We start from the raw sequence: 27,971 nt of genomic DNA on the forward strand, positions 1-27,971 counted from the left end.
AGGTTACAGCATGCGCAGGGGTTCTCAAAGAGAATGTTACACCCCTGCACCACGGTGAGGTTACAGCACACGCAGGGGTCTTAAAGAATGTGTGACACACATAACATCAAAGACAGATTCAATTTTTATTACTTTAAGATATCTTGTTTATAAAAGAACTGTGACTCCAGGCATTTATTACTCCCTACTGGTTCAACTGGAGGGTACTATAGGTTTTGATGACTGGTATATATCAAAGACCGTGGTATGCCCTATCCTGTCTGTGGGACAGTGCATATAAAAGATCCCTTGCTACTAACTGAAAAATGTAGCCGGTTTCCTCTCAATGAATGTGTCAAAATTACCATATGTTTGACACCCAATAGCCGATGATTAACAAATCAATGTGCTCCAGTGGTGTCGTTAAACATAGTTACAAATCAACTTTTGAATGAATTAACTGTATATGGCCAGTGGAAACATGACACAAGACTACTTCATCCTTCGTGGACCTCCTGTAGGAGGACTGCCACTCTTCCAGGACTGGCTTGACAGAATGCAGCTTGTTCACCACTGCACTGGTTGAGTTTCATTGGGATTTGCCCATTTTTGACAGAATTATGGCCCCGGAAGGAAATGTTTTATTTAATGATGCACTCAACACATTTCATTTACGGTTATATGGTGTCGGACATATGGTTAAGGACCACAAAAAAGAAACCCACTGTCACCACTTCATGGCCTACTCTTTTCGATCAACAGCAAGGGATCTTTTATATGCACCATCCCATAGACAGGATAGCACATACCACAGCCTTTGATGTACCAGTCATGGTGCACTGGCTCGAGCGAGAAATAGCGCAATGGGCGCACTGACGGGGATCGATCCCAAACCGACCACACATCAAGCGAACGCTTTACCACCGAGTTACGTCCTGCCCCGCTTGACAGAATGCAGCTTGTTCACCACTGCACTGTTTGAGTTTCATTGGGATTTGCCCATTTTGGACAGAATGTATTGCTTCAGCAGTACTCCAGAATGTTTGTTTATTTGGCTATCACCAGTATTTCCTGGCTCTATACTTATTATGATAATTAGAACCAACTCACCAATGAAAGATCTCATCACAGCATTTGCTTGTTTCATTGCCTCAGCTCTTTGCGTTGGGTCAAACACCAGCCAATCAATAGCTTCAATCTTTTTACGATCTTCCTGTATAAAAAAACAAGAACACCGTTTAAATGTAGAGATGTAAAAGAATTTGTTTATGTTTTTTTGTTTTTTTATCATTATGTTAATTTAATAACTCAAAGTGTGCCATGCATTTTCTTAGTATGGAAACTCAATTAATTATCATATTACTGTATACATTCTGTATAAAATCTATTAAAACGGACATGACTATTTTTTTATATATTCGATCAAAGTTCAAGCACGGTGTCCTAGGAGGGAGCTGGTACTAGTATGTGAACCCAGAACCCACCAGCCACAAAGCTGATAATTTAATCACTACATCACTGATGATCTAAATATAAGCTGTTATCAACAACAGCAAAATAAATTTAAAAAAATACATGATACGCTTGTCAAAATAGGTCGCGGTGACCTAGATATGGTACACAAAACACTGCTATCCCAAGTCGTACTTACATGCAAAGTTTGATGATTCTTTATGAATTGATAAGGAATATATGTAGGGCTAGCTCTGGCACTCGCCAATTCCGAATTTTAAAAACAATTGCCAAATTTTATTTAAATTTGGCGAAATAATTTCATATAATAATTGACATTTTGTTAGAAAATAATTGGGTTTCTGTCATTTTTGATGTTCAATAGGTAATTCGGCTAAATTTTCTACCAACCAAGAGCTAGCCTTGATATGGTCTGAGTTGATAAGAAAGGTATACTCCAAAAGCTAAAGTTTATTTACAGACAAAAAAAAGTTTGTTTTGTTTAATGACACCACTAGAGCACATTGATTTATTAATCGGCTATTGGATGTCAAACATTTAGAGAGGAAACCAGCTACAATTTTCCATTAGTAGCAAGGGATCTTTTATATGCACCATCACAGACAGGATAGCACATACCACAGCCTTTCATATACCAGTCGTGGTCACTGACTGGAACAAGAAATAGCCCAATGGGTCCACCGACGATAACGATACTAGACTGACTGTGTATCAAGCGAGCACTTTACCATTGGGCTACTTTCCGCTCCCACTTACAGACGAATTGACGGATGGAATAGACAGACGGACAACACACCATAATAAGACTTGTCAAAGACAGACGTATGAAAACAAAAAAAACCCCAACCCTACATTTAAATGAAAAAATGGAGCCACATGTCCTTTTACATTCAGTAATGATGGTGCTTGAGCTCTAAACAAACCTCAGATACTGTGGTTTCTGGTGGAAGAGTGGTGTCGGCCTTGACGACGAAGGTGTCTCGGTGCCGGATGTTCTCCACCACAGTCTTCGTAATGAGTGGAATGTCCAGACCTTCCTCCTCAGCCTGCTGCAGACATGACTGACGCTCGGTTCGATCCTCGATACCTGCAACACACACTTCAACATATGTCATTTTGTTCTTCGTGCTATCACTGATTAAAAAAAAACCCACACAAGTGTTGCCCAGTATTAATGGATATACTGGCAATTAACAAAATTAATCCGCAACCCTCCCCCACCCTACCCCCCAAAGAATGTCATTCTCATCACTGAACATTTTTACAATGATGCAATGGTAAAAAATTAAAAAAATTACTTAAGTATCCAATAAGCAGTGATTTTACATTTTGATAGTTAATTGCAATGCTAACTTCATTTTTAACGCAACTTACAAAGTAGAATTGAAAAACTGATTTTGTTTTTTCCCACAAAAGCACAGAAAAAAAGAAAAAAATGGTGGCACAGTGGGAGAAATATAGAAATTCATGGCCAATAATGAGAATCTAAAATATTTCTTATGTGAGTAGTAATAACAATTTTGAAGATTGAGATATCTGTCTACCAGTCTGGGTTGTGTAAACCTATTGGCTTCCAAAAATTGATATAACTTTCTTTTCTCACTCTCTCTATAATTTTCAATGATATAAAACAAGAATTATATAATTCTCCCCACATGAATGTATATGACCATCTACTGTTGCAACTGTGACCCAAGTTTCAATAACAGAAGTAGTCCGTGAAACATGGAACTAAATGTGAAAATAAAACATGGAGTTAGAGACAAACATTTCTGTTGGCAAAGTAACCCCAATATTTTACTTTTGTCAAGACCATTAACACTGACTGAGTCCTAATCATAATTATCAGGGTTAGCTCTGACACTCACCAAATACGCCAATTGCAAATTTTGAAAGCAGTTGGCGAATTTTATTTTATTTTGGCGAAATAATTTCATGTAATAATTGACATTTTGTTAGAAAATAACTGACAATTTCTGCAATTTTTAAAGTTTAATAGACAATTTGGTGAATTGATTTGCTCACCCAGAGCTAGACCTGTAACAATGTTCGTGGTAACAATCACTGACTTAATAAACTAAAATTCAGTACTCTGGATCTTACCTTCCAAAAACTTGGCATACCATATGACCTGAGACTGCCTTGGTAGTCTGGCCACATAGTGGGCCACTAGATGGCTGTGCTTGTTGGTAATAATGTGCTCCACATAGGCCTCCAGGATGGTCGTACACAGTTCCTCCTGGGTCAAAAATACAGAATTTTTAATAACAAAAATGCAGTATCATTTCTGCAACTGAAATCAAATAATGCATGCAACAACAGCCAATGCTGTTCTTTGTCAAACTGACCTTTTGTTTATTACGCCTCCAGGATGGTGGTACACAGTTCCTCCTGGGTCACAAAATATACAACTTTTAATTTAAAAAATGCAGTATCTTTTCTGGAACTGAAATTGAATGTTATTATCCACTCATTCTGTATTTTCAGCAATAATGCAAGTAACAACATCCAATGCTGTTTTTGTCAAGCTGACCTTTTATTTGTCAATAATAGTACGGAAAGGAGGAAAGTTTTGTTTATCGACACACTCAACACATTTTGATTACAGTTATATGGCATCGGAGTGAATAACAGATGTGATCGAACATTGGCTTTGGTCACATGTACAACCACAAACAAATTTTTTTTTTTACTGACACCTCAACACATGTTAAACTGTGGCTATTTGGTGTCTAACATATAGTTACCGCAGCCATTGGTTTAGATACAGGTAACCTGGCCCTATGCTTATAAAACATTTAGTACAGACTCGAGATTTTTATTAGTCTTGAGACTTTAATGTCATGGCACTGCCATACAAAATGTATGCATGTAAAATCAGAGTCAGAGTCTGGGCCCTGCTGCTGCCACACAAACTACTAGAACTGAAAAGCAGCAAGTGATCTGCTTTATGTATTTTCCCAGATAGGACAATACATACCAGGACCTTTCATGAACCAGTTGTGGAGCACTGGTTCAGAGGACCCCCCCCCCCCCCCCCCCCCCCCCCCAAAAAAATAACCCCAACAAACATCAGTGGTGTTCAATGCAACGAATCATTACATCCTGCATATTTAATAACAGTCAAGTAATGTGAAAAAACATCGAAATAATAATAAAGACAAAGTTAATAACGGTTACGAACTTCAGAATTTATTTATTGCATAGTATCAGATACATCCTCCCCCCACCCAAACAGCATCAGACCTCTTCTGTAGAAACCTCATGCCAGAATTTAACATCTTTGTGTCAATGAGATATAGTCGAATCATTTAATGAGTGCTTATGGTTAGAAAATCGACAGTGAACCATACACTGCTCTACTGAAATTATGTGGGAGAGCAATAGGAGTGTATAAATGGGGAAAACATCTGCCAGGTTAATCTCTCTCTATAAAAAAAAGAGAAAAAAAAAGAAACAAGTTTGGTTTGTTTAACGACACCACTAGACCACATTGATTCATTAATCATCAGCTGTTGGATGTCAAACATTTGGTCATTTTTACATATAATCATCAGAGGAAACCCGCTACATTTTTTTCTAAGCAGCAAGGGATCCCACAGACAGGATAGTACATCCCACCACCTTTGATATATCAGTCGTGGTGTACTGGCTGGAACGAGAAATAGCTCAATGGGACTACCGACATGGATCGATTCCAAACCGACCACACATCAAGTGAGCGCTTTACCGCTAGGCTACGTCCCGCCCCTCTAAAAACAGGTTCAAGTTTCTGAAGGTAAACGATTTATAGCAAATTAGAAACAAGAAATTAAATAACTGCAATTATTAGGCGAGCAGTTTTTTGCTTACGTCAAACAATAAGGATTGTTTTATTATCACTTTAAATGATCCGAGCCAGTGCACCACGACTGGTATATCAAAGGCTGTGGTATGTGCTATCTTGTCTGTGGGATGGTGCATATAAAAGATGCCTTGCTACTAATGGATTTTTTTTTAGCAGGTTTCCTCTCTAAGACTAACCCAGTTGTAAAGCGCTTGAATAAAGCACTGTTGGTTTGGGATCGATCCCTCCATCGGTGGGCTTACTGGGCTATTTCTCGTTCCAGCCAGTGCATGACAACTGGTATATCAAAAGCTATGGTATGTGCTATCCTGTCTGGAAAATCCCTTGCTACTAATAAAAAAATGTAACAGGTTTCCTCTCTAAGACTACATCAAAATTACCAAATGTTTGACATCCAATAGCCGATGATTAATAAATCAATGTGCTCTAGTGGAGTCATTAAACAAAACAGATGTTTTACTATAAATGATTTTTCAAATCAACAAGTTAGATGTAGCACCTTCGTGGCGTGTCCCACTGCTCGGAGGAACAGTATCAGGTGACACATGAATCGCAGCAGGTGACCAGGAAGTTCTTGTCCAGTCTTGACCACCCAGTTGTGCATTACTTCGATCAAAGCTGAAACATGTAAATAAATGTCATGCTTAATAAACATATACTGTAAATCAGGAAATGTTAGCGAGCATAAAATGTTAGCGAATTTAGCGAAGCCATACAAGACGCTAACATTTCATGATGCTAAATTTAAAGAGATGTATGTACAGACTGTTCTTAAAAAACTGAAGGCACAATAATAGTTACATGCTACTGATTAAACCATAAGGATAGCAAACAACACTAGTTAGTTAGCATGCACAATGCTGCAATGTTCTACTAAATTTAAGTTGTCTATATGCTGCTCGACGTCAAGATTCGTCAAAAACATTATTTCAAATGTTCCTACAACTTACCGTATATCTTCGCCTATAAGTCAAATTTTTTTCACCCAAAAATTATTTTATAACTTGGGGGGGTCGACTTATAAGGGTAAAAAATTTCACTCAAAAATATTACCGTTTTGGGGATTATTTTACAAGTTTTATTGTTGAAGTATGCCCTGTATTTATACTCAAATATGTTAATTTGACACATTTTTTTTTTATAACCTTCTTTTTTTTGGCATTATAATGGTTTTGGTTATTTGAAAAGGCGTGCAATCTCACTCACGTCAAGACAACACTTAGTTAAAATAACAGTCAACACTAATAGAAAAAATTTAAACAGTACTAACTACCTGTTGCCTGAGTTTATTTTGAAATCTGGTCACTGGCATTAATGGTTGTTCAAACAATGTTTTGTCGGTGATTAACTTCATGAATATTACTGAGCTTTCCCTTAAAATAGACTGATCTCTGCAGTTCACTAGAGCAATAGGGACACACATCATTTGGTACAAAAACCAGTGTACTTTCCAGAGTTATCCTCCTTACATGTTTTAATATGGCGGCAAAACATGTGATTAACCGATGATACATGTACTTTCAGTTTTATCGTAGTGATCTGTTGTCAGTGTTTATAAATAAAGTTGTTGTCTTTGCACAAAACCATGCTATACAGTGCCATACAGTAACAGTCAAACAGCTTTCACTCTCTACTAAGGGAATATTTCGTTTTGATGCTATGTAATTGGAATATTATTGCGATGTTACGGATGTACAAAACGTGAAAAACTGAGTTTGTAAAATAAAATAATTTTCTTTTGTTCAGATATTGTACATTATTGTTCTCATGTGCTGAAAATAAGAAATACTTCAATAGTTATACCCTGTTTTTCATGGGTCGACTTATAAACGGGTCAATAAAAAAATAAGTTTTCAGGGCTTGAAATTAGGGACTCGACTTATAGCCGAGATCGACTTACAGGCGAAGATATATGGTAAACTTATTCTTTTTTTAGTTTCTAATATTACAACCTCGCTCAAATTCTATGTCGCTAATATGTCATTTATTTTGATTTTGCTAAATTTTAAGATCACTAATATTTGATGTTTTTACTGGCATACAAGTGGTTGTTCAATGTTCAAGTCTTGAAAAGCAATGTCTCAACAGGATTTTCTATGTTTTTACAGCACGTAATTGTCTTAACAATTTAAAAACAAAGAGCCTTTATCCTAATTTAATATATTATAATTTGAGAAATAAACATGAAGAAGACATATATGTTCTAATCATTTGAAATCTGCATGGTTGGTATACAGCACAGTGAAACCATGGTTATCTGGACAATACTTTTTTCCTAAAACCAACAGGATAAACAAATTTCCGTACACTTACAGATCAAGTTTAACTTAATAGTGATTTACTCATTTGTCACAGAGATTTGGCTCTTGAATTCAAGAGATGAGAAAATCTGTTGGGTCAAGCAGGGGACATGTATTGCTTTAGTATAAAACTTAAATGCTTGTTTTACTCACCACCGACATCTCCCAGGATGATGTATTTCTCTATAACACAAAACCAGTGTTCCGACTCGTTACGCACAATCTGGAGAAGGTAAACAACAGCAATGTAAAGAAAAAGTATAAACATTTTGTCGAGTATTTCTATTCATATTTCGCTTAAAGGTTTCTCCTAATATTTATAAGAAATACATAGGAATAAATGCTGATGCTCAACAAATACATATCTCATTGGAGAATAGTTAAATCTCTTTAAACCAGACACCCACAAGACCAAGTAAAAATTCAGTTTTTATGTGATATAGAAAGGTCCTGGTCTGTACTGATATTTAAAAAGGGATGTACAAAAACCCCATCTGGTTTTGAAGGAATTCTTGTTTACTGAGGGTTTCACTGTACACAATTTTAACTTATTAACAAACCACTGCTTTTATGGACACACACAAACACACACACAGGCACATACACACAGACACACAGGCGCACGCACACGAACAGACACACACACTCTCTCTTATTCATTCCTCTTGACAAACAACTTAATGAAGCAAATATTAACATGAACATAAAACAAGTCACAGAATAATGTATTTCCAACAGCCTACCTCGTCTGGACTTGCTTCAATTTGTTCAAACACGTTTCGAGGTTCCATTCTATTACAACAGAAATATAATTATTTTACAAATTACAATTAAGAACAAATCAGAGGGAGTTTTAAAAAATACACTTATCTTCAAATTATTTTATTCCTCAATGTAAACAATCTTATCATAACAATGAAAATCTCAGAAGTTTTTGTCAACAAATATTTAACATCAATTGTGTATGAAGAGGGGTTTTTTGGGGTTAAATCCTTTTCTCAAGCAATTTTTCTGTTTTAAAAATGTATTTTCCATGAAAGCAAGACCCGAACCGCCCTAGAAATTCACTCACCAGTCTAGACCCACCCCTGCATAATTTCCTACACATGAAATAAATACTTGAAGTAACTAATTTAAAGATTACATTAAATGAAGCCCAGATATGCAAACTAATTCAAGTCAAAAGATTTGTGTACCCCATTCCAGTGACTCTATAACTGAACAATTAGCAGCTTGACATAAAGGAATAAAATACATAATAAAAGTGTACTTGTACTACAGTAGAATCTTAATGGGTCAAACTCTGGTTGAATACACAGATCGAACCAAAAACAAAGTATCAAGTTACATTTACAAGTTTGTTGACCTAACAGCGAGGTCAAACACTTTCTCAAGCACCAACGGGGGTTCGAGCCAATGAGATTCAACTGTATATAGAATGTGACGAATAGTTATCACAGTAGGGTAATAAGAGGTCCTAATATTTAAATAATTAATATTTGGATTATGACTCATGTAATCATGTCATACAAAAAGGAGGCTTAATGAACTCTAACACAGAGCTTCTAGATTATGGTAGCCCCACTCCCATGGCTAGTAATATTCAATGGTGGGCTAGTAAATAACTACCATTGTCATGCTAGACAGGTAGTGAAAAAAAAAGAAGAGTTACAGTTAAGTCAATTTTGTAAATATCAAAATCCTGTCCTACCCCAACACCCCAATGTTAATGCTTTTAAGCTCTATCTGCTCCTTTAGGTGACATATCTGATTACTACTATTTTTTAGTAAAACTGTATTAACTTAAAGTAGGACTAGTGAATTTTTAATCGTGGCAAGTAAATTTTTAAAATCTCTGATCCCATGACTAGTGGATTTTATAAACATTCTGAAACCCTGTCTAACACTTTAAGTCACAGACCCTAGTTTCAACCCATGAAAATTGACTCGAAGTTTAGTTAATCTACAAACCTGTAACACATTTGGTTAAAGTTACAATAGCGTAAAGCAAGAATTTGTGACGTTGAAATAGGAAAATACTCTTTAAAAATACACTAAAGCTCGTCTTGATAGCCGTCACTCCTCAGAAGTACATGCATTTTAAAAAATAAGAAAAAGATATTTTGTGGTATTAAGACACGCTAGCATGACTGCAAATGGATAATTTAAACAATAAAATTTAAGTAATGTCAGATTTCAATCATCAAAAATTAGTCAAATAGTGAAAAATGAGCCGAAGTGTTGAAAAAAAGAAAGAGTTTGTTTTGTTTAACAACACCACTAGAACACATTGACCTATTAATCATTGGCTATTGAATGTCAAACATTTGGTCATTTTGACATATAGTCTCAAAAAGCAAACCTGCTACATTTTTCCATTAGTAGCAAGAAATAGTTTATATGCACCATCCCAAAGACAGGATAGCACATACCACAGCCATTGCTATACCAGTTGAGGTGCACCGACCGGATCGACAAATAGCCCAATGGGTCCACCAAAGGGGATCAATCCCAAACCAACCATGCATCAAGTCAGCACTTTACCACTAGGCTAAGTCCTGCCCTGCTAAAGTGTTTAAAAACTAGGGTCAGTCGCTTTATGATGGCAGCACTCACAGTCTGTCCCAGTAACTGGGTGGAAGATCGTCCAGTTTTCTGTCCGGTACGCCCTTCGTTCTAATCTCCTTCTCCACCTGAACGTCGACCATCACCTTGAAATACGCCCACACGTGGTCCGTCCACGATCGACACATTGGCAGCAGTGCCGGCAGGTTGCCACTGAACACGGCATATATGGCTTTCTCACACATGCTCAACTTGGTCTGTGAAACAATGCCGGTTGCAAAACAAGAATATTGTTAATGTTTTTACTTGTGAATATTACATATGCTCAATTTGGTCTGTAAAATAATTGTCGGGGAACATTTTGTTCAGTATCACATCATGATTCGCTACACAATTTTAAAACATTTAAACAGTAGTTGCTAATTAATTTTCAATTCACTAGAAATATTGCCAATCAAGATTCTGAAAAGAAAATGTTCCCCGAATACTAATGTATTTACAGTATTTATTTGTGAATATTGCATATATAGCTTTCTCACATGCTTAACTTGGTTTGTTGAACAATACACATCAGTTGTAAAATAAGAATATTGTCAATGTTGGATCATATATTTCTAACAGTGCATATCATAATTTTTTATTGCATGCTGCACTAGATAAGCTACATTTGGCAATCAAGGTTTGTTTTGTAGAAAAATATCAGATTGCCTGCTCCGACATTAGCTTGAACCTTCATAGTCTAATCACGAAAACGTGATCTGTATAGCCATTACCATTGTCATCCAATAAGTAATAATTGCAAGTTGAGTTACATGCATTGTAATTTTACTAAATTCGTTCATCTTGAAATAAATTATAACATTTTGTTATATCAGTTTTGTTGGGGTGTTTTTGATCTGAATGTTGTTTAGCTTTTGTGTAAAAAAAATGGGTCATATAGCCTTTTAAAATGTATAGCATGGAGGCAATACACAAGAAGCTATGGTATGTGGGTTTCCCAGACCTTGCTTTTTAGGGTGCGCGGGTGCGATCGCGCCCGTAATTTCAATCTGACGAGTGTGAAAAACAGCGCACGTTACACTCAACAAATGGCACACGTAAAATAGATGGGTATATTTATTTCCACTGTTTTCAAAAATCAACAGTTTTCATAGCTCATTTAGCTGATAGGAAGGTTCTTTTATTAAAACAATAAAAATTAAAAACATGGAGGTGGCTTCCATGCAGTCGTTAAACTGGTATTTCTCTTTGTTGAACAAATCGGGAAATACTGGTTTAATAGACAATTTTATAGATGTACCAGTCAAAATCCAATCGGAGCTACATTGCCTATTTTATTTATTTTGGAGAGTGATTTTTCACTCGCCTTAGCATATTGAGGTGTGCGATTTTCCACTCGCCTGTAATTTTCAAAAACCAAGGACAAGTTTCCCCACTCACACCTAACTTGGCCTGTAAAACATGTCAGTTGCAAAATAGGTATATTGTTTAGGAATTTTCTTATAATTCTAAAAATATACTGTTCAATGAAAAACAATTTAAACATTTTTTTTCAAATGTTATATATAAAAAGATAAATTAGTCGATATAAACACTGAACAGATCCACACAAGAATTTAAAGCAAAGTTTAGCCAGACTTCAACCAGAAAATAATGCCATCAGCAATAGAACAATTAGATGGAAAATGCCATTCTATCGACTTACATCGTGTTGCATATAAGCAAGAAATAAGGAAATGAGTATAAGTTAAAGTTGGTTTTGTTTAATGACACCCCTAGAACATATTGATTTATTAATCAATGGTTATTGGATGCGAACATTTGATAATTTTAACATATAGTCTTAGAGAGGAAACCCAGTACATTTTTCCATTAGTAGCAAATAATCTTTTATATGCACCATCCCATAGACAGGATAGCACATACCAAGGCCTTTGATATACCAGTCTGATATACCACTGGCTGGAACAAGAAGTAGCCTAGTAGGGCAACTGTTGGGGATTGATCCCAGACCAACCACACATCAGGCAATTGCTTTACTACTGAGCTATGTCCAGCCTTCAAAAGTCATAGTTCACCTCGTTTGCCATGTTCCAGCAGACCTTCTTCCAAACGTCGCGGTATGGGTTGCCACGTACTGCAGCCATCTGATTGTCTGGTCCGAGTTTCTCGTAGTTGGGGTCATGGTACAGTCGCCAGCCTTCTAGTGTGGCCGCACGCCAGAACTGACCACACTTCTGACACACCTCTTGAGCCTGGTCAATGGAACAGGGATGGCATTCATGAATGGATGGATGGATGGATGGATGGATGGACAGATGGATGGATGGATGGATAAATGTGAGCCGAACAACAAACCAAGACTGAATGAATAGTTTGTTTTGTTTAACGACACCACTAGAGCACATTGATTAATTAATCATCGGCTATTGGATGTCAAACATTTGGTAATTCTGACATATAGTTATTGGAGGAAGCCTGCAACATTTTTTTCTAATGCAGCAAGGGGTCTTTTATATGCACTTTCCCAGATAGGACAGAACATACCACGGCCTTTGATATACCCGTCGTAGTGCACTGGCTGGAATGAGAAATAGCCCAATGGGCTCACCAACGGGGGACTGATCCAAAACCAATGCACATCATGTTAGCGCTTTACCACTGGGCTACGTCCCGCCCCCTCAATAAATGGATGGATGGATGGATGGATGGATGGATGGACGGATGGATAGATGGATGGATGGACAGATGGATGGATGGATGGATGGACAGATAGACGGATATATGGATAGATGGATGGATGGATGGACAGATGGATAGATGGATGGATGGATGGATGGATGGATGGACAGACGGATATATGGATGGATGGATGGATGGATGGATGGATGGATGGATGTGAGCCTATCAACAAAACAAGACTGAATGAATGGAGGCACGAATGCTTAATGACACCTCAACACTAAATAGTCTAATCAATATGTCTGCTATTAGGAGTTGAAGAAGAAGTTTGTTTTGTTTAGCAACACCACTAGAGTACATTAATTTATTAATCATCGGCTGTTGGATGTCAAACATTTGATAATTTTGACATATGATATATAGTCTTAGAGAGGAAACCCGCTACAATTTCCATTAGTAGCAAGGGATCTTTTATATGCACCATCTAGGTGTTGAAGAAAAGCATACACCAATTAAGAATGGTAATTTTCGTATTTTGAGGCATGAAGTTCTACTTTTGACAGTCCCTGTAGATCACAGATAAAATAAACAGAAAAATCAGAGAAGATGTAACTACTGGACAATAAAACAACATAATTCGTAAAACAAAATAATAATTACAACAGCATTATCACAAAAAGAAAGAAGAGTAGATTTCTAATGCCTAAAGCCAACAGCAAATACACTACATATATATACATTTTGTAACAACTTATTTAGTATAAATATTTTTTGTAATGGCTCCCTTCCTTTTCTTCAGTGTTATAATACTTATTAAATATATAAAAACTAAGTATACTTTTTCCAGCTGTCCTGCCCGCAGACAGATGAATATATGTTGCAATAGCCTGTCTTCATCTTCTTTGTCCAAGTCATCTAGTATTCGGTTCTGTCGTATTGGGGCATCGGGATCCTGAAAAACACGTCAAAATATATACGTACAATATATCACAGTTTTACACCATGATAGTGTTACTATCTTTATCAAATATGTTGTATTAAAGATATGATTTTTATTGTTGAAAAATCAAATCACTAAATTTTAATCATAACATTTGACAAATTAGCATATATAAATACTGTTGATACACAAAAACATGAATTAGTTGTAATAATAAAAATAAAATCATGAAAAATTAACATGACATGCAATAATTCAACAAGACACATTAATATTGTTTACTTTTAAACAAGGTGCTTTAAAAAAAAAAAAAATTACACTCTTAATATGGTGACTTGTAGACCAGGTTAAAAATGAATCTGTTATTAAAACGTACCAACTCATCAACAAGAGACCATCAGGCTTTTAGCCAGAAAATAATTTGAGGATACATAATAAAAACAAAACAGACTATAAGTATCCCTTAGGCCTACTAAGTGGTTATGGTTTTGAAACTGTGAAAAGTAAACAGCCGTTCTCTTACTATCATGTATCTAAAAATTTAAAAAATATATCCATTATTTTCCAAGATTTTAGGGCACATAATTTTATCTTCCAGTAACTCTGGTCATATGGCGACTTGCAGATCACGTTAAAAATGAATCTATTAGTAAAGCATATCAACTCATCAACAGAACAGAGGTCATCAACAAGAGGTCATATGAATTGTAGACGACCATGTTAAAAATAAATCTATCAGAAAAACGTACCAACTCATCAACAAGAGGCCGGTCGCTGGCCATTGGAACACCACTGACTTTGTTCTTCAGATGATGAAGTGTGTTTTCCCTGAAAAAAAGAATAGCATAAATACAATGCTTGACATTTTACTGTTTATATCATTAAAATATACAATAGAAAAACACAACAGAAAGAGACAGAGTAACACAGACAGAGAGAAAGAGACGGAGAAACACAGACAGACAGAAAGAGACAGAGAAACACAGACAGACAGACAGAAAGAAACGGAGAAACACAGACAGACAGAAAGAGAGGAAGAAACACAGACAGACAGAAAGAGACAGAGAAACACAGACAGACAGAGAGACAGAGAAACACACACAGACAGAAAGAGACAGAGAAACACAGACGGACAGAAAGAGACAGACAGAGAAACACAGACAGAAAGAGACAGAGATTAATACATGATTAATTCCTTGACTGCAGCTTAAACATACCAAGCTACTGGCTGGTCTGAGAAAAACTTCACATTATCTGCTAACATGTCCAGGTTTTCTGAGGCACAACTCTCCAGCCAATCAATAACAAGCTGAAAAAATTAAACACTAATGAAAATCAAGAAAAACATATCACAATTATAAGAGAACAAGTTTTTATTTAGCAAATTTAAAACTTGTTTTATTTACAACAATTTACTTTTGTTTCGAGTCCTTATTTTACAACCAATGTGACACTTTATCATTAATAGGTATTTACTTTGTTATTATTTGTTGTCCTAAATTGCTACTGCAAGACAATATAATTTCAAGGGCTTTAGAGGGCTCGAACTTAAAGTGACAGCACCTAGTTTTTAAACATTAAGACATATTTTTCACTACTAAAAGTAGTTTTTGATCATTTAAATTAGAAGTACTTACATTTTATTATTTAGAATATTAATTTTCGTACACCCGACATGTTTTTGGTCATCCATGTTTTTGCAATACCCTAAAATACATTTTTTATAATTCTAAAAACGCACGTTCGTCTGAGAAGTAATGGTTATCGAAATAAGGTCTAGTTATTTTTAGATGGTATTTCTCTGTTTAAACATTAAAGACTTTAGTTGCACTCTATTATAACCTTATCCCTATCTCATGGTCCATTCCTTGACGTGGTGAGGTAGCTTGCATGTCTCAATGACTCGGAGAGCTATGCCAGCTGGAGCATCAGCTCCTGGTAGGGTCATCCAAGCTGGACTGGTTAAAGGATAGCAACTAGACTAATATGGACCGGACAGACAGAAGACGTGAGTCAAGAAAGACAACTGTCTAGGAGAAACAAACTCCAAAATCAAAACTGGGCTGGAGAGGCTCAGAATCCTAGTAAGAAAATTCTCCTAGGAGAAGGAAAACTCCAAACTCAAACCAAGTCCACTGAAGTCATTGTATGCATCAGCATGAGCGTGGAAACCGAAAGGAAATGTCTGTACATGCACCAAGCTCTTTGATCATCATCATAACCGTATCCAAATGTGTTGCAGGTTTGTAGATTAACTAAACTCAGTGTACATTTTCACAGGCCGAAACTAGGGTCTGCACCTGTAAAAATATATGATCTACAACAATTTTGAAATGGGGTTTTTTCCCCACAGGCAAAACACTCGCCTACAGAAATTTTGAAATGTTTTTTTTCCCCCCATAGACAAAACACTCATCTACAGCAATTTTGAAATGATGTTTTTGTCCCGTAGGCAAAACACTCACCTACGGCAATTTTGATCCTGCCTTCAGCAATTTTAAACCAGTAACTTTTGCAACAGATACAGAAACCAAATATTATCCCTTCAACCAAATGCAATCATTTTTAACCAGTGGCAAAAAGCTGCCATTGGTGAAGAACCTGACCTATGACAATTCATACAGCAACTACGGCAACTGATGTTAGTGCTAACATAAAGTTCGAATCCTGCTATATCTACTACAAAAGAGATGACAACTCAAAGAAAACACCTAGACAGACATGGAAATTACAAATACAGTCTTAATTTTCCTAACATTTATAACCATTATTAACTAACCTGACTCCGTCTTAATGTGTCATTTTGTGCATAGAAATTATCTACCAAGTTTTGATCAGTATCTATTTGTATCTGAAATAATGGAGAAAACTTGGGAGTGTTTTCTCTTTTATAGATACATTACCTGTCCTCAACAAGTGCACCCCCCTCTCCCCCCCCCCCCCCCCACGCAAGTGGTCTGGTCCGAACATCCCAACAGCCAATGGGATGGCCTAATGGGAGGGAGGTGCACTTGTTGAGGACAGGTAATATTGAAAAGTAATTAGTAGCTCATACTAGTTTCAACACACAATAATAACATATTTACTCTATATCAATTATTCACTAACCTGACTCCGTCTTAAAGTGTCGTTTTGTGCATACAAATTATCCACCAAGTTTTGATCAGTAGCTATCTGAAATAATCAGTAGGTCGTACTAATTTCAACACAATAATAACATATTTACTCTAAACATTGCAGACATCAGAGGGTTTACTTTGGGAGTAATACGTCCTTATCACAGTGGTACATCTAAAATGTAAACGATTATTACTATATAATCAAAAAAGGATTTAATTCAGGGATACTAGAAACCCCAATTAGAAGTAACAGCTGAAATGAGCTTTAAAATACTAAATACTCAGTAACATAAAATGTGTATATATTTTCTGTCAAAAAAAGTGAGAAAAAAGCAGCTAAAAAACCCCCAAGCAAATGAGGAAAAGAATTTTGTTAAAAACCATTTACCTAAATAAATTACAATAGGTACTTTTGAATAAAATCATTTAATGTATGTTGTCACAGAATAACCATATGTATATTATTAATTCGCTAAATAAAATAAAGTAAATTTGGGCTTTACCCACCTTTTCAGCACCCTCAATTAGCATATCCTCTTCATGATAGTGATTATTAATTTCTGTGTCAGTGCGGTCACGGTACAATGAATGCACTAACTGCCATGTCACTTTTTCCTTGTCGAGCAGTCCAAGTGTTTTATATGTTTTCTTACATCTAAAAAAAAAAAAAAATAATAAAAAAAAAAAAATCACATTCTGAAAACTGATCATTTATTACTGAATACTAATATGATATATATGAAAGGAAAGACAGGAATTAGTTCAGTGGTTAATGAGAATAATCAAAGTACATGTGATTCGGTTTGGGTATGAGGTGTTAAATTCCCAATATGCAATATATCCATTCTTGTCATTTAAAAAACCCCGTAACTTTCTGCAATATAGCACATGAAGAACAGTTTTAAGATCCCGTTCAATGTGTTTAGACCATGTTTTGACAGAAACTCTATTGTTGTATTGCTGAGTTGTACTAATATTAGTATACCTTCACTACTAACTCCAAAATTGGGAAATTAGCACATATTGCTTTTTAGAAATGAACTCTTTATATAGTCCAGTTTGTAGCCTACTAAAACTGAACCTCCTTGTCATGCTGGGGAACAGCTCGATCTACTAAAACTAAACCTACTTGTCATGTTAGGGAACAGTTCGATCGATTAAACTGAACTTGCCATGTTAGGGAACAGCTCAATTAACTAAACTGAACCTACTTGTCTTGTTGAGGAACAGCTCGACTGACGAGTTTCTTCAGAACATAAACTTGGTCCTTGCACACTTGCTCGTAGTCGGACAACAGATCAAAGACTTGCTGTGGGGCAGGATTGCGTTTCATGCTCTGCTGGAAATCATGATACAGTCCAGATGATGCTGTTTAACAAAAAAATTAAATAAAACTGAATGTTAAGGAACAAGTTAAAATTACCAAAAAAAATTGGCATGTTTAACAATAAAAAAATTAAAATGAACTTTTCACATTAAACTTATACATTGAGGGTACTTAACTTACAATTATTTAAAACCATGAAAGGGCAGAATGTAAAGTGCTTGAATAATGCACTATTGGTTTGGGATCGATCACCATCGGTGGGCCCACTGGGCTAGTTCTCGTTCCAGCCAGTGCATCACGACTGGCATATCAAAGGCTATGGTATGTGCTAGCCTGTCTAGAAAATCCCTTGCTACTAATAAAAAATGTAGCAGTTTCCTCTCCAAGACTATGTGTCAAAATGACCAAATGTTTGACATCCAATAGCTGAAGATTAATAAAGCAATGTGCTCTAGTGGTGTCATTAAGCAAAACAAACTTTAAGAATATATATAATATATGGAGGTTATTACCAGAGTGTTTTTTGGTATCGTGAATATCATTAATTTGGAATAAAAATTGTATTATGCGAGCCTCTGGCGAGCATAATACATTATTTTTATTCCTAATATATGATATTGATGATACTGAAACACACGAGGGTAATAATCTCTTTATCATATAAACTTAAGCTTAATACATCTTTTTGTAAACTGTATACACAACTTTAATTCCAGTTTGACATTACAAGATGTTCAAATAATGTAAGAATATGTGGCGCAGTGTCTTTTTGAACGGAAATATGACTTATAATAACGTCATTTTGGATGTCCTTACATAAAAATAAACTAGTGCTTAACGTTTTTTGTTTTCTGAACGCTGGACAGATTTCAGTGTAAAACTGCTATTGAAATGTTTTTATTTGATGACTATGAATGCATACGTCAATTATGGAGTGTCACCGTAGTACGTTTGCTTAAATACCAATAAACCCAATGCTGTGACCTTGATTAATTCACATCTAATTTTCAAAGTTATCAAATTCGTAAAGGCACACACCCTAGTTACGTTTATTTGTTAACCATTACGGCGTTGTTTTTCGCTATTAAACCCCATTTTTCACAAATAAAATTGCACTTTACTTACATTATATTATTTAGAATACACATTTCCATTCACCTGAAGTGCTTTTTGGTAATCCTGATGTTTGTAAAACCACGAAATGCATTTTTAGAATTTTTTCACAAGACGTGTTGTCGAAAAAAAAACGTTAAGCAAGCGAGGTCCAATCTATTTTTAGAGGGGATATTTCCATTTCAATGTCAGACGTTGGTATATCACGTGACCATTATCATTTTGGTTCGGTTTGTTTTCTCGTGCACGGTTCGCGCAATCAACATCCGATTTGTTGTTGTTCATTTGTGAGATTTTTCTTCACAGTTCGTGAACATTTTCAGTAACAATAAAGTTCAGACAAGTAAGTGTCTCAATACAAAACGTTACAAAGCCGTAAAACCAATAATTACGATATCTGGAGAGGGGATACAACCAGGACAGAACAGTTGGAACATGTCCAGGAGAGGTGAAACGAACGCACCCCAAGTCTGTGAAATTTGTCGTGACGTAGGCATTGTTGTGCTTCGAGCGACATCTACCGGTGACATCAGAATACTAACTTTCAAAATTATTTCAAGCAATTGGGACATGGGGATTCCCATGGTATTTATCGATATAAAACCTGCTTTTTCACTCCATTTGATAAAAACGTGATCTAAGTGTGTTACAGGTTTGTAGATTAACCAAATTATAATTTATTTTCGCTGGATGGAACTAGGGTGTGCGGCTTTAAAGTATGTGATCTGAAAAATATCACATACTTTGATTGCATTGAAAATGTAAGATATTATATGATAAATACATATATTACCTGCTAGACCGGGATCTTCTTCCATCAACAAGGAAACATTTGTTGTTGTTATGTCCTCGGTTACGTCAAACTAAAACCAATAACATCTGTTATATAAAGAATTTATCTTAAATTAAGTACGTTGCATGTTAAATCTGACAAAAATTCAAATCTTTTATTGTCTGTCTAGTCCTAGATACGATTTACATCATCCTACGACTATTGATTCAATAATTTCAATATGTAACAAAGTGTACAACTTTGTAGCTAAAAGATAAAAGACAAGCCACATTCAATATAACTGAAAACTGATACAAAACAGCTGCTAATAGCAATTAATTCTGAAAGTCACTGGTTTTCCATGCATGACCCTAACAACCAGTCCTCTTGTGGGCTGTTGTAGGCAGACCCAACATTGTTTTAATGTGATCATCCACCCATTATAAGAACGACTGATATTATTGAAAACTTAGTCAACCTGAATAAAATAAGGGACGGTCCATAAATATCAATGTGCTTAACAATCCAAACAATGTTCGGAATGGGGGGAGGGGGTAAAAGCCATGTTCGGATTGCTTTTCAGGTAAAACATCGGTCCATCGAAGGTCAATGTTTCGTACACATTATGTTTTTTATGTAGGGGGGGGGGGGGTCCAAACCCAATCCTAACATTGTTCGGATTGTGAAGCACATCAATATTTATGGACCGTCCCCAACAAACATACCTCAAACGAGCTATAAATGAAGTAGACAGAAAGGAAACAAAAAAGAAATTTTTTAGGGCTCGAACTTAATGGCAGTCGTTGAGATATAAATTGCCGTGGGTTGAGAGCATCACTGATGGCACTCTTGTGACATTGGATAAAAATTACTGCGGTCAGTAAAATTCCTCAACAATAGCAAAATTAATATATCTGGTATACATTATATGCCAGTATTTAAAATTTGTCCATTTGAAATATGTCTACATGCAACAAAATAAGAATTGCCGTCAACGGGCCATTTCACCCATGGCAATTTTCTTTTTTTTTAAAGCTGTGGGTGACAAATTTTTCAGTTTGAGCCCTGAAATTTACATATGCTTCCCCTCTATCAAAGTAATTACCTGCCCCTTTCTTGGTGTTGGAGTAAACATCTGAGAAACATCAAAGTTAGATGATGATGGAACTTTTACTGGAGTATCTGAAATCAAATTAGAATAGAACACAATAGAATAGATGCAGGGCTAGCTCTTGCACTCGCCAATTGTGAATTTTGAAAGCTGAGTTTAACAACACCCCATCAAAAATCAAATTATTTCCTGAAGTTGTATAGATATAACAGTGAAAAACCCATCTAAACTGGACAACTGCAGGACCAAGTATAAAGGCTGGTTTTGAGAGGGGTCTGGTTTACTGAAGTTTTTATTCTTTGTTATATAATTCCATCCTGTGTTGACATTAAAAATATGACAAAAATCATCAAAAACAACAGCAATCAAATGTGGATAAAATCAGGGTTAGAAGCTAACGCTCGTCCCTCACCCCAGGCGAGTAGAAATCCCTAGGGGTGAATACAATTTAAATAAAGCTAGTCCCCCGGGCAGGTAATACTGGGCAGTTGTGACCCAGATTCACGATGCGGACAGTCAAACTATTTTGCCTATGAAACCTGTTAAACATACAAACTGTAGGGGTATTTCATCAAAATAAATTGCCATGACAGATTGACAAAGTCAAAAGTATAGCAGTTTCGTTTGGTCTCGATAAATCTGGATATTTACTGCAAACACAATCAGAACTTTCCTTCTTTTTTTTACCGCATTCCAAAAATTGCCGTAATATTCCAATTATAGATGAGGCATGTTCGGAAGGGAAATAGTGTTTTCTTTGTGTGTGTATGTTGGTGTTTTGTGCTTGTTTCGTCGGTGATAAATACAGTCTTTAATTAAACACACTGTAATAGATCATGTTGGCATCGATCAATTTTAAGTAGTTGCTTCCAAACGTCTGGAGTGGAGAGTTCCGAGTTTACCAACGGAGATCCAAGTATATTGGGACAGAATAAAATAATTCAGTAACAGTAAAGATAATTCCTGAATTTTATTACTTAAATTAATTTAATATTATAATTGCTATTTTGTTTGTTTGTTTGTTGTTTTTTTGTTTTTTTAAATATATGTATAGTGTATATCTTAGTCTGGTGAATCTTTTTGGGGAACATATACGTGTATATATCGGATCAAATTTCACTTGCTTTTTCAAATTACAGAGAAACATACAATTTATATAATTATCTCATGCATACAAAAAGTAAAACTGCCTCTTTTGTGATATATACCACTTGTGGTGCACTGACTTCAATGAGTCCATCGATGAGGATCGACCCTAGACTGACCACACATCATACGAGCAATTTACCATTGGGCTACGACCAGCCCTATAGACATCAGCAGCATTTCACTATTAGATTAGTTAAAAAATAGACACCCTAAAACAATGTCATACAAGACGTAAACTGAACAATAAGTACATTTTAGCATATACTATATTATCATAACTAAAATGCTAAAATGTAATTGACGAATACATATTTAGATTGGCGAAAGAAATTGAAGAATGGCGAATTTTGGGGCGAACAAAAATAGCCACCCAGGGCTAGCCGTGAAAGTACAACCCAAAAGATGTGAAAAAGAGAACAGTGACAAACATACAGTGGCTGTGGCGCAGCAATCGTCCACGTGGTGTTTTCGGAGTCAGAGGCAAATAACTAGGTGAACCCACTGCTTCATCTAGAAGTTGTATTGCTAAAATTAAAAAATCAATTCAAATTTAATGTTATTTAATACCTTGTATTCTGAAAAGATACAAAGTAACACTTTTTTTTACAATAATTTCTTTACAATTACCATAATAAGATCAACAAACTTTATGTACAAAGTTTTGCTGGTAGATAGAATATTTAATATTTTAATAAATAATACGGCCAATGCATACATACAGGCCCTTGGATTTTACAAAAACAATCTTTTCTGGTACCGTGTCAATAAAATCACGGCACAAAAATTTGGTTTCTCGTGATTATTATATCGAGTATGACTATTCCATGAAAATATTATATCTAAAAAATTTTTTTTTAAAGTTTCTGATGGGTTCCCGTGATCACATGGCACTGAACCGAAAAAGGCTTTCCCATGAAATTTTAAATTCTATGTCCTGATATTATGTAACTCTACATAGTATATGGAAATGTATATTCAAACCAGGAAAATATACATATAACTTACATCTGTTCAAGTTGACACTGCGACGTTTGAAGACATTTCCTTTATCTTTTTCTCGCAAAGGGGGCATATTACCTTCCAGTATAGACTCCAGAGGGTTTTGTGACTACAAAGAAAGAAAAAAATAAACAAGCATTCTGAGAGTACTGCTAAAGCAATACAAGTCCCCTACCGGGCCAAACACATTGTTTCATCTCCGAAGTTCAAGGAAATAAGTTTAAAAATGGGTGAATCACCATGAAAGGCAAACTTGATATGTAACAGTACATGATAAAGCTATACACAAAATTTCAGCTCAATATCTTGAGACATTGTGAAAAACCCATCTGAAAACCTATGGATATGTTGGACAGACGGATGGACAGACAGATGGACGGACAGACAGAAATAAAACCTCAGTTTACAACAAATCCAGGAAAAACTTAAACAGAAACAACAAGATGTTGATTAGAAAGTTCCCCTTGCTTTTTTGTTCTTTATAGTTTGTTTTAGATTGGATTTTCTTTGATGCTTTGTAAACAGTCATGCAACACTTAACGGCTTTTCAAGTAGTCAACAAATTTTCATGAATATGGGAAAATGGTTTTCTTGTGCTAACAGCTTTTATAGGTGGCTGAAAAAAGAAGAAAAATTGACTAATGTTGTTTGTCAATAACAATTTTTGATCTCACACAAACAGCCTTCCATACATCACCCCCCTCTCCCAAGAGTCAGTCATATGACTTTTAACTGAATATTGACAAAACTAATATAGACAACAGTCATTACTGATCTGTAAAGTCTTCGTTTATACAGGTTTTAATCTATTATAACCTTTGGATATGCCATGGTTTCGGGTTAGCCTATTTATCGCCCGGTAGACCGGGCATCGCCCGGTGACAAAACCAGAGCCCGGGTGTTAATGCCGCGGTGTACATTGTTCATATTTGGCACAAAGATACACCTCGGGATGATGCATCTACATATGTTAAAAAAATAAATGTAGGAAAAATATTTTTTGACAAAATCACATTTTTCATGTTCGGGCTGTACATAACCATGATACGAAATCTGTATTCGTCGCCCGGAGTTTTTTAAAATATTAATAAGCTTTTATAAAAGGCTAATAAATGCCATAAAACCTATAGTCGCATATTATTTCACTTACAGAGCCCGTACGGTTAAATGCCATGTTTAAATACTTGGTTATGATTACAAGCGCAAGTAAAAACTACACATCACATTTTCCGCCTTTTCTAATAAGAGTTATCTTCTCTTATTTGATAGTTCGAAGCCAAAAATATTTAGGTAACTACAATATAGTTCTTCGGGCGATCAAGCTATTTATATAGATGTCATAAAATCGTAGAAAGCTTGAGTTATTTCCCGCGTGGTTAATGATGTATTAAAATCACGGCATGTGCTGTCATGTCTGTTGAAAAGTACATACGAATCGCTGACATTTTGTCCCAGTCAGTTAATATCTCAGTTCGCACCCCCACCCCACCCCCATGTATCTGTTACACCACACTTCCCCATTGACAGTCTGGGTCACTGGTATAGCCAGAATGTTATATTGGGGAGGAGTGGGGGGGCATCGATATTGTATGATTTTATAAAAATTATTAGACTTTAAAAGAAACAAAACGTTTGATTGCTGGCCCGTAGCCCGGGGGGAGGGTGAGAGTTCCGCTGAAATGAAAAAAATCATCGGATTCTACATATAAAAGTCCTTGTCCCCAAATGACCGGGATAACGTAGGCGGGTTTTCTACCCGTCAGAGTTATAGCGGTATGGTTAAATAATAACAATGTATTAATGTTTTAGCACCATCCGGCGACTACATACATATTATATAGATACATACTTGCGTGCTTCTATGGGACAGGAGCGCCTTTCTAATTTGGCACTCCTAACGATTCATTATGGCCAAGATATAGGTGTCAACGAGGTTGCAACATTATTCGCCAAACAGCACCCGAGGAAAATGCAACTAGACTGTATTCATACAATGAAATGATATAATCTTATACAAGTTAGGGAGCGGGACGTAGCAAGAACGTCTCTCTGAGGTTCAATTTGCTGAAGGTTCGATCTTCCTTAGGGGGCCCGTTTGATTATTTCCCGTCCCAACCAGTGATCCGTAACTGGTCCATCAAAGGATATTCTGTGTGTGGGATGTGGGAAGTGCACATAAAGATCCCGTGCTGTTATTTGGAAAGAATAACCATGTGGCGACAGTGGATTTCATCTGTGACCAAGTATCGATATAACTGTACTTTTGCCATCCAATAACCGCTGATTAATAATCAGTGTTCCAGTAAGCTTAAATCTGTTACAATTTTTGCTATGTATCATTTATTATAAATACATTGGTACGACTGAAAATAGTTTCTTGTCGTGGCTGTTTGACCAGGCCATTTTACATGCATACCACAACTCAATGCAACTTATTAACGTAGGCCTATATATATTTTGCAACAAAAGTTAGTGTATTATTCTCGAGTGTAACCGGCGTCATCACATTGTTTGGCAACAAGATATATATATATATATATATATATATATATATATATATATATATATATATATAAATATGCCTGCGGCGCTCGCGTTTGATGAGTTCCGCCTACATGAAATTTCGATCTCCCTCGCTAAACATGCTGGCTACGTGTCTGAATTGAGGGGGCATGCCACACACACCCTGCCTACGCCCCACCGGTCTGTGTACAAACCCTGTACTTAACTCACCGATTTCTTAATCACTACACTACTGAGGACAAATTATGTATAATTGCGGATTACCTAACATATATTAAAAACACAAATTTTAGACAGGCAATTACAAGATTAAGGATTTGACAGTAGTAAGGAGGCCTGTCTGGGGTCATGACCTACTTTCCGTGACCTTGACCTTGATGACGTCACGTGACCTCGTCCTACTGACCCGGCCCTGACCTACTTAGACTGACCGTGACCTACTTAGACTGGCCTACTGTGCCGTGTGCAATGTCCTACTGATCCGGCCCTGACCTACTGACCCGGCCCTGACCTACTTAGACCGGCCCCTGACCTACTTAGACTGGCACGAAAGAGTATAAAAAGGCTAGATACGGTTTAATTGTCATTCGCTCGCCGAAAACGATCAGATCTACGTTCAATCCAGAGATGGCCTGTTCCACAAGTGATGAAGCGAGATGTCGTCTAGAACTTGGAACTAACGTCTACGTGGTGGCCAAGTTATGGAAAGGGGACACTGCTATTCACATACGGAAATTTGACAGTGACAAGGGGAAAACTTTCCCCACCAAGCGAGGTATTGTCCTTAGTCTTAAACAGTGGATCGAACTGTGTGGATGTAAAAGCCAATTGACGAAACAATTTCAGTATTAAACCAGGGGAAAGACGAAACATTGTTCAGACACCTTGGTGTCAACGTCCATGTCAGCGTCGACAAGAACTTTGCTGGGGTGGACCTGCGTCAGTGGTGGTGGTGTGAAGAAACTAAATCCGTGAAACCTTCGAAGAAGGGAATATTCCTTTCTCTACAACAATGGGAGAAACTGAAAGGCTGTTTGACAGTCATGTGTGACTTTGTACCAGAGCTGAACTCGATTGTGCCCTGCGCCATGCAAGACGACCATCAAAACCAGATGGGATTTCTTCAGTGTAACTTCTGCAACCCTAACGAGTGTCACCAGTGGTGAACGAGTTTTGTTTTGGATGAACTCGAAGGTATAAAAGAATGGATTTATGGTTTACACTTCATTTGCTTTGCGACTGTGCTTGAGAACAGACGTGTTTTATGATTCTGACATTCTTGTGGCTTGTTGCACTCTATCTGGAACGAAGAAGATGGCATCGGGATATTCGATCAGTCTTAGTAGTAGCAGCAACAGTAGCGACGAGGACGACGGCTTGGTCTGCAAATGTTCAGAAAGACATACAATCAAATGTGTGACTAGCAAACAAGATGAGAAGAAGAGTACTCATTGTGTGGATCAAGCGGATGCTACACGCAAAATTGGGGATAGAATTGAAGATGGCGAACTCGTGGATGAACCCACAGATCAGACGGATGCTGCCTGTGACACAGACGCTGCCTGGGATGAGGAAGACTGCTATTCGAGACGTTACTTGTTCTGTCATCGTCCTGAAATGAGACATTTCTATGCCAGGATGCAGACATTTGGGTGGTGGCCCATACAGTTACGCCAGAAACCGAGGGAACTCGCCAAGGCCGGTTTCTACTACACAGGGGATCACGATGCCGTCGTCTGTTACTGTTGTGGACTACGCGCCTACCGATGGCAGAGAATGGACGACCCAGTGATGGAACATTACAGACTCTCTCCAAGATGTCCCTATGTGAATAACGTGTTCAGACATTAACTGTTTCAAACACGCGTGAGACACTTGAATGTTTTTTGTCATAACTGTATGTTTTGTCATATATTTTATGTACTACATTTTTGTTGTTTAGTAATAAAATTTTGTGTTGTATCCTTCTGTTATTTATAAATAGCATGACTTTGTGACATGTATGTCAGTTGAGAACCATGTCTCGGTGGGAAAGGTACCTAGAGTCTATTTACTATGATGTAAAACATCCT

At 36.6% G+C, this 27,971-nt stretch overlaps 1 protein-coding gene across 1 annotated transcript in view; it reads right to left on the minus strand.

Moving 5' to 3' along the window:
- Positions 1-24,617, minus strand: part of LOC121384224 (nuclear pore complex protein Nup107-like) — a 32,666-nt gene extending 8,049 nt beyond the window's left edge. Inside the window, exons 1-19 of the mRNA XM_041514510.1 lie at positions 24,527-24,617; positions 23,383-23,485; positions 22,810-22,902; positions 21,223-21,299; positions 20,139-20,208; positions 18,117-18,273; positions 17,413-17,560; positions 16,895-16,960; positions 15,004-15,095; positions 14,536-14,614; positions 13,685-13,798; positions 12,243-12,419; positions 10,216-10,421; positions 8,343-8,391; positions 7,753-7,822; positions 5,799-5,917; positions 3,556-3,691; positions 2,376-2,539; positions 1,090-1,192 (exon numbers count right to left, since the gene is read on the minus strand). Coding sequence (XP_041370444.1) covers positions 1,090-1,192; positions 2,376-2,539; positions 3,556-3,691; positions 5,799-5,917; positions 7,753-7,822; positions 8,343-8,391; positions 10,216-10,421; positions 12,243-12,419; positions 13,685-13,798; positions 14,536-14,614; positions 15,004-15,095; positions 16,895-16,960; positions 17,413-17,560; positions 18,117-18,273; positions 20,139-20,208; positions 21,223-21,299; positions 22,810-22,902; positions 23,383-23,485; positions 24,527-24,550 — 2,047 coding nt within the window. The 5' untranslated portion in view covers positions 24,551-24,617. The remainder of the gene's footprint in view (positions 1-1,089; positions 1,193-2,375; positions 2,540-3,555; positions 3,692-5,798; positions 5,918-7,752; positions 7,823-8,342; positions 8,392-10,215; positions 10,422-12,242; positions 12,420-13,684; positions 13,799-14,535; positions 14,615-15,003; positions 15,096-16,894; positions 16,961-17,412; positions 17,561-18,116; positions 18,274-20,138; positions 20,209-21,222; positions 21,300-22,809; positions 22,903-23,382; positions 23,486-24,526) is intronic.
- Between the last annotated feature and the right edge of the window lie 3,354 nt (positions 24,618-27,971).

The sequence above is a fragment of the Gigantopelta aegis genome, chromosome 10, assembly GCF_016097555.1.
Source record: "Gigantopelta aegis isolate Gae_Host chromosome 10, Gae_host_genome, whole genome shotgun sequence".
NCBI classification, from domain to species: domain Eukaryota; kingdom Metazoa; phylum Mollusca; class Gastropoda; order Neomphalida; family Peltospiridae; genus Gigantopelta; species Gigantopelta aegis.